Source organism: Columba livia, chromosome 6, assembly GCF_036013475.1.
Source record: "Columba livia isolate bColLiv1 breed racing homer chromosome 6, bColLiv1.pat.W.v2, whole genome shotgun sequence".
NCBI classification, from domain to species: domain Eukaryota; kingdom Metazoa; phylum Chordata; class Aves; order Columbiformes; family Columbidae; genus Columba; species Columba livia.
The window spans coordinates 34412011-34419344 of record NC_088607.1 but is presented as its reverse complement, the minus strand read 5'-3'; the positions used below and the strand labels follow the sequence as shown (position 1 = coordinate 34419344).

The 7334-nt window shown below is 43.4% G+C and overlaps 1 protein-coding gene across 12 annotated transcripts in view; it reads left to right on the top strand.

The window, feature by feature from the left end:
- The first annotated feature begins 231 nt into the window (after positions 1-231).
- The window catches only part of HERC4 (HECT and RLD domain containing E3 ubiquitin protein ligase 4), a 31972-nt gene continuing 24869 nt past the window's right edge, over positions 232-7334 (top strand). For 2 of the 12 annotated variants that reach the window (XM_065067913.1, XM_065067906.1), the window contains exons 1-5: positions 232-374; positions 1274-1375; positions 2688-2979; positions 5703-5862; positions 7229-7305. In XM_065067913.1, the coding sequence (XP_064923985.1) occupies positions 2754-2979; positions 5703-5862; positions 7229-7305 (463 nt within the window). In that variant the 5' untranslated portion in view covers positions 232-374; positions 1274-1375; positions 2688-2753. Of the gene's footprint in view, positions 441-517; positions 572-706; positions 817-1273; positions 1436-2687; positions 2980-5702; positions 5863-7228; positions 7306-7334 lie in introns of those variants that run through there. The other 10 variants (XM_065067909.1, XM_065067903.1, XM_065067912.1 and 7 more) reach the window with 6 other exon arrangements.

Genomic DNA, 7334 nt, shown 5'->3' with positions numbered 1-7334 from the left:
GCTCCGTGCCCGGCCTGCTCCGTGCCCGGCCTGCTCCGTGCCCGGCCTGCTCAGTGCGCAGCAGCGGGAGCCGACGCCACGCGGTGACTCCGGCCGCCCCTGCCGCCGAGGCGTCGCCCCGCTCCCGCTCCGGCTCCGGCTCGGCCATTGCACCGGCCCCGTCCCCGCGGGCAGGCGGGCGGTGCCGGGCCTCGTGACGCCAGAGCAACGTCACACTGCGCCGCCGTTGCGTCACCGCCCCCGACCACGCGGCCGGGGAGGGCGGTGGGGCGGGCGCGCTCCGGCCCCGCCCGCTGGGTTCGCGCCTGCGCAAGAGCGGGTTCGGGCCCTGTCAGCGCTCCGCGGTGGGGGAGCTCGCGCCCGGGTGGTGGCCGGTGAGTGCCTGCGGCGGGCGGGCCGGACTGGGGAGCGGCGAGCAGCGGAGCGCCTCGCCGCCGCCGGTGAGTTCCGCCGGGCCGTGGCATGCCGCTGGACTTCTGCGGACCCGGGTGCCGCCGCCCTTCGGCGCCGCGGGGCGGACGGGAGCGTGGACGGGACCGCGCTCGGCCTGCGGGGCCGGTGTGACGGGAAGGTGGGAGCGGGGCGGGAAGAGCGGCAGCGCCCGGGGCGCGGGGCGGCGGGTGGGCCGGAGCGGTTGGGACTGTTACAGGCGACGGCGCTTCGCAGCTGCAGGGCGCGTCGGTGGGACCTCGGCGCCCGGCGCCGCCCCTCGGAACGGGCGGAGGCCGCGCTCCTCCACCGCGGCCGCTTCTCCGGACCCCAGCGCGGCGGCAGCGCCCCGAGGAGCGGAGCCGGGAAGGCCACGCCGCAGGCTGGGTGCGTGTGGCAGCGGCTCGGCGGAGGCGGGCGGTGTCCGCTCCCGGCCCGGGAAACGGCCCGCGGGGGCGCTTGGAGAGCGGCAGTGCAGCCTGCGGGAAACGTCCAGAGTGCGCTCGGGCGGCACATGGGCTGGGGGTGTCCCTCGCCTTCGTGCTGCGTGTTGGCACTGAGCGGCGTTTGGCGTCACGCACGCTGATATCCATCACTGACAACCTGAATTGGCTTTCGTGACTACACGCAGGGATAAAGTACTGCTGTGATTTGAGATCAAAGTACAAAACAACTTTGGCTACTGACTCTTACAAAAACAAAACACCCACCTTCTATGGAAATAAACAGCTCTTTTAATAGAAAGGAGAACTTTTTTTCTTTTTGCCCCACTGGAGATGAATCTTCACTACAGAGATCTCAAAGTGCTATAATCACACACCTTTTCTGACTTCTTGTGTTGCAGGTTGAAGCATTGCAGTCACTGCCACAGATGTGTGAAATTTGCTGTTGCGTGGCTATGTTGTAACTGAAGATGTCTTCGTTTTGATGTCCCTTTCTGAATGTGGTAGGATATAGCTAGTGATAGCTAGGGAAATATTTGATCATGCGTCATCTCCTGAGATAGGTAAACAGAATGCAATATATGTTAAGCTCTTTGGCCATTTTGGGTTTGTTGTTGGTTTTTTTAATGAATTCACAAAAATAAGCATCTTGTTTACTGCATTTTGATTTCTGCAGAGAAAAATAGTTCGTCCTGTTGTGCTGGCAAGAATTCTGCCCTTCCTTGGTTTTATGTAATGCTTAGGTGCTAACTGATGGCTTGCTTCCTTGAGCAGTTTTATATTTAGGTGGTTTATATGTGTTATGACCCTGCAGAATGTAAGACTGAACACATTTGTAGTGCATTGTATTCCACATTCTGATATTCACAATGTCTTCCAAGTAATGGTCACAGATGAAAATTTATAGTAGTTTTACCTATATTGCATTGGTTTTTAAATTAGTCTGAAAATATGGGGGAACTTACTGACGTGAAAGTGTAGTGTAAGTAATAGTGAAAACACTGGCATAGATTCTTTATCATCTGCAGTACTGAAAATGAAAGAGAAGTGTAGCTTTGTAGCCTTTCCAAATAGGTACAGAGTCTGTTAGCACATATACCGGTAATTGCAATTCAGACATTAGGGATGGAGGTTTGCACGGAGGAGTTTGTGTAGCAGCCCTTTGTTTCTGCAGGGTAACTGTGGAGCTGTAGCCTTTGAGTGCAGTGCAAGACTGGGGACTTGAGTTTCAGCTTAATTTTAAGTTCAGTTGACTCAGAGTTGTTTAGACATAATGACTGACACATCATCATGTTAGTCTTTGTGTTGCGTAACTGGATTGATCAGAGCTTGACCAGTTTTTTCCAAGCTATGAGTCAAGTGCTGATTTCAGGGATGATCTTGAGGCCATACAACAATGTTTTGGGAGTAACACAGCTCCTTATGTAAAGAAACTAGCCTGTACTCCTTCCTTCCAACATGCTTGAGGTCATTTCCACTGGCTAGAATTGGTTGTGACTGCCATTTGTATAGTTCTGGATTAGGGATTAGAGGAGTTTTAGAAGTAATAATATTTTAAATTTTCGAAACAAAATTTTATAAAATCGAGGACGTGCACATCTTAAAAGTTGTATCCGAAAAGGGAAGGAAAGCTTTTTACTGCAGGGTTAGTGTAAATACTGTCCAAGAAAGTAAGTCACACTCTTAAAAATCATTGAATGTTTCAATATATTGCTATATAGGAAGTGAATGTATGGATTATATGCTATATAGAAAACAACATAAACAGTAGGGACAATACTGAAAACTGTACTTTTTTTTTTTTTTTTTAAACAGCTACACAGAAGGGATATTCTAGAAAAGTGAAGTTGGAAGATATCTGTGATCAAGAGAAGCATAAACATGTTGTGCTGGGGAAATGCATCTTTTGGACAGCTTGGATTGGGTGGAATTGATGAAGAGATTGTTTTAGAACCCAGAAAAAGTGACTTTTTCTTAAATAAAAGGATCAGAGATGTAGGATGTGGACTGAGACACACTGTTTTTGTCCTGGATGATGGGACTGTTTATACATGTGGATGCAATGATCTAGGACAACTAGGGCATGAAAAAGCCAGGAAAAGACCCGGTAAGTTTAGAAGTAATGAATTGTGGAGAGTACGTGTGGTTGCACGTGTATTTTTTTGCTTCATTATGTTGTATCAAACCCAAGACTGCCAGTGTCTGTGCGTGTGCTGAATTGTATGTACAGTAGTTCTTCCAAGAATGGGCATATTTTGGAGTTGCTGAGCACTCCTTTGCTTGAATTGCATCTCGTGGCAGTTGGAAACAACCAACTGTGAAACATGGCTGTTCCCTCCTAATTTCGCCTGCCGTGTGGCCGCACACTGCCACTGTTTATTTCCAGCATGGAATCTCTTTACCTAAGACCGTGGGAGACTCAGTGCCTGTTTTTAATCTCAAGGGCAGGTGATCTGCCTCAATACATGAATTAGCATTGTACTATATGTATGGGTTTGGCTACTGGAATATGGTAGAAATGAATATTCGTCATACCATAGTCGAGAAACATACTGTGTGTTTTCGGTTTTCTAACGTGATGTAGACTGGGTCTGATTAAAGTGACATTCTTAAATTATTTTTTTTTTTTTAACAACTAAACCCAAAACTTGATAAAAGACTTTTCAGCATTTACAGTGATACAGGAAGAAGATTTGGAAAAGCCTAAAGGATGCAGTGTAAAACTTCTTGGGGCTTTTTTCTTCCTATCTCTGTGATATGCATGTTTCTGCTCTCCACTGGGGCAGTTGTATAGAAGTGGGTAAACATCTTGCGGGGACTGCAGAGGAGTGTGCACATGGGCTCCCTTCAGAGCCGCGGCTCTGAGTCACGTCTGCGTGCTGCTGAGTGACACACAACGCTGCTGCTGGCAGCGCTTACTGTGAGCAAACTGAATGTAAGCAAACTGAAAAGGCTTAGTAAGAGTTTATTCTAATCACTGCTATAGCAATTTTACAAGTTACTTGGCACAATAATTGGTACAAATATTTCAAATGGAAATAAGGCACTGTGCAGGATTTTAGGAGTTCTCCTTTATTCAGAGGTTTGGATTTGGTGCCAAGTAAAGATTTTTAGTGTAGTTGATATGTAACTTTTTAAAACTAATTTGGACTTCTATTGGGCAACACTAAATGGATATTAAAACTGATAAGCTTTAATCCTGTGCAAACACCTGCTTCATGAACATGAGCAGAAACTCAGCTTGTCAAACTTGTTACTGCTTTGAAAATGATGCTGAATTGTCTTTTAAATCTAAAAGTTACAGGAAAAATACCTTGCTTCTATTTTTTGTTTTAAACAGCCCTCTGTGAGCTTTCTTATGTAATAAACAAACACCTACTGTATTTTTTTTTAATGCTGAGACACAGCACTCGTGAGGATTGTAATGTCCTCCCTGTTTTTTTTCCATCTAGAGGTTACTGACTATACTGTTGAATATTTTAATTTGAGGTTGGTGCATTAGGATAACTTTACTTGCGCAGTCTAAGAGGCTCAGTATCTTTACAAATGGGTGGATGCTCCCTTTTGAATCTATTTCTGCTAACTGAAGATAATTTTGTCACTGACTGCATGTCTTTGCTGCTTCGTGTCCCCAGTGGGGCTGTTTAGCTGTGCCTACAGAGCTCTGCTTGCTGTGGGGACTGTGTGGATGTTCCTTAATCCACATTAGGCAAAATCAGCCTGGCCGATTTAGCAGCTGTTGAAGATGGTCTGGGCTGATGTGCACACTGTTTCCTCAGCTGAAGACGCTTACACAACCTCTTCCACCAGCAGAGCTGGGGAGGCCCTACTGGGCTCAACTGGGGCGGAAACCTCTTTAATCAGACCAGCTGTTTAAAAAATAAACTTCTGTCTGCTGCCAGTGTTACTGTATTTTGGCAACTGAGTGGCCGGCATGTTGCAGATAGCTGCTGTTGTGGACTTGACCTTGGCTATGCAAGGCTGTGTTTACAGTGCATGTTACATTGATGATACACAGGCTTTTTCAGCTATGTGCCATTCTTAGGCAGGAATAGAATTGATGTGTTTGAGAACAGGGCATGAAATGATGTCTGAGCAGGCTCTTATTTAAGGGGGCTGTTGAATATTCCAGTCGCAGTGACAGGCCCTGGTGATGTTTCTCCGCTTTACTGTTGCCAACATGAAAATATTAGTCTCCTGATAACAAATGATGAGCACAAAAACCTTGAGTTTTTCAAGATATGTTTAAAGGTATTGACAAAGACTACTGGAAAAAATCACAGATATTTTAGTGTTTGCTGTGCAGAGGCATGCACTGTATGTCTAGAAAAATTACTCTTTAGGATCTGTTTCAACAGTATTTTGCTTTATAAAGAGGACATTGTGTAGCTCATTGCAAAATCAGTTGCTTTGGTCTTTAATTTGCCCTGCCTTGTTTCGCAGGCTTTTTTGTTGATAATGAATAGGTGAATTTAGTTTGCTGTGGTGGAATGTTTTCCTCTTACATAATGTCTACACGTGTAGTCATTTGACAATAATCTGTTTGACCTTAATTGAGTTTCTGCACTCATTTTCAGATGGCAAGATTAGAAGGAACCATTATGATCAAGCTGCAGTTTTTGTGCGCTCCAGATAGAGTTGTTGTTTGGTTACGTTAGGGTGTCAAATTTGACTTACTTCTCCTAGAATAGCATGCTTATAATTTTAATTAAAGCAGACTTTGGCAGACTTTTGTGTCATTTCAGTTGGTATCTTAGTAGTGAGTATAAGTGTCTTGAACAACTCTAGCTTTTAAGTAGCTTAAATATTTTTGTTTGTTTTCTTTCTTAGAGCACGTTGGTGCACTGGATGCCCAAAATATTGTAGCTGTATCATGTGGAGAAGCCCACACTCTTGCATTAAATGACAAGGGTCAGGTATATGCTTGGGGTCTGGCTACTGATGGACAGCTTGGCTTGCCGGGAACAGAGGAGTGCATCAGAGTACCCAGGTTAAAAACAATTAGTATATAATAAGTTTGGGGCTTTTTGTGCGGTGTATGGGGTTTTTTTGTTTGTTTGCTTTTTATGTGCTTAAATCACTTTGTTTAAACTATTCTGCTGTTACAACTAAAAACACACATTAGAAAGTGCATTTTAGCTGTGGGACCTGTATGCTGTAGACAGTTTCCTTTCTCAAAAAGTCATTGTACGTGAGAAGTGTATTATGGGTTTGCTTGATGTGGTTTGGGTTTTTTTCCTTTTCAATGGAAGTTCTGTTGGAAAAGTAGGATGGGTGTTTTAAGAACATAAATGGGGATTGATAACTGTCATTTAAGAGAAGTAGAATGTTAAACTTTCCAAACCAGTTATGGGTGTATGTTTGAAGAAGGTATGTTTGCTGTCTGATTGTCATACTTCTGCTTGTACTCTGAAATTTTTTAGTTGTGTTCGAATAATACACTTAGTTGTACCAATGAGTGCTGGCCAGACTGACTGGCTTGTTTTGAGAAGCTGTAAGCATCCCAGCTAGATGAATTTGCACTTTTGCTGTGATGAACAGATTCACTGAAATCAGTAAACTGGAGCAGTAAGTCTGTAAGTTTGCAAGCTGGAGGTTTTCTCTTCTAATTTTCTTTTTTACTTAGGAAAAAGACACAAAAGTAACAATTCCTTGGAATATTAGTAATTTACAACTTTATTGTGGCTATCTGTGACAAGTATAAATATGAAAGAAATAAATAACTAATATAAGAGTTATTTATTCTGTATCTTATTTAAAACCCCACAGGCCTTTTAGAACTGTTTTTCTCATCAAAAGTTGAAAGCATACTAGATTTAATGCACATTTGCGTGTATTTGCAATTTCTTTGTAATGTGTAATACTGAATAGCTCTGTAGACTGAAGTTCTGATTGAAGTTAATGTTGGTAGAGATGAAAAATTGAGTGTTCAAATTTTAAGAGAAACTAATGTAGCCTTTACATTCTTCTTCAAATCAATATTAGATATAAAATCTTTTTTCTTTTGAAAACTAGGAAGTAAGAATAATGTTCTTCTTGCATCTGGTGTTAATTTCCTCCATTCAGCTATATGACATCTCCTTCCTAGCATGTGAACCTCCCTAAATCTTCATTATGGTCTTTTACTGACTTTATTAAAATAAGGCAGAACCTGGCCTTGGAATTGTAGAAAAGAAGCAGTTTTGCACTTAAGACTTTACTAAATAGCTTCTAATTAAAATTAGGATACTTAAATTAGTTTCATACATACTTCAGTGAGAAGGTTTCACTTTTTATGTAGTAGTCTTTCATGTGACTTTATATTTCATACTGTGATCTAGTACCTTACTTCTTTCTCTGTTTTCTTGTCCCGATAGAAATATTAAAAGCTTATCAGACATCCAAATTGTTCAAGTTGCTTGTGGTTATTATCACTCTCTAGCACTCTCAAAAGGTAAGCCAAATTCTTCTGAAGTTTTTTGT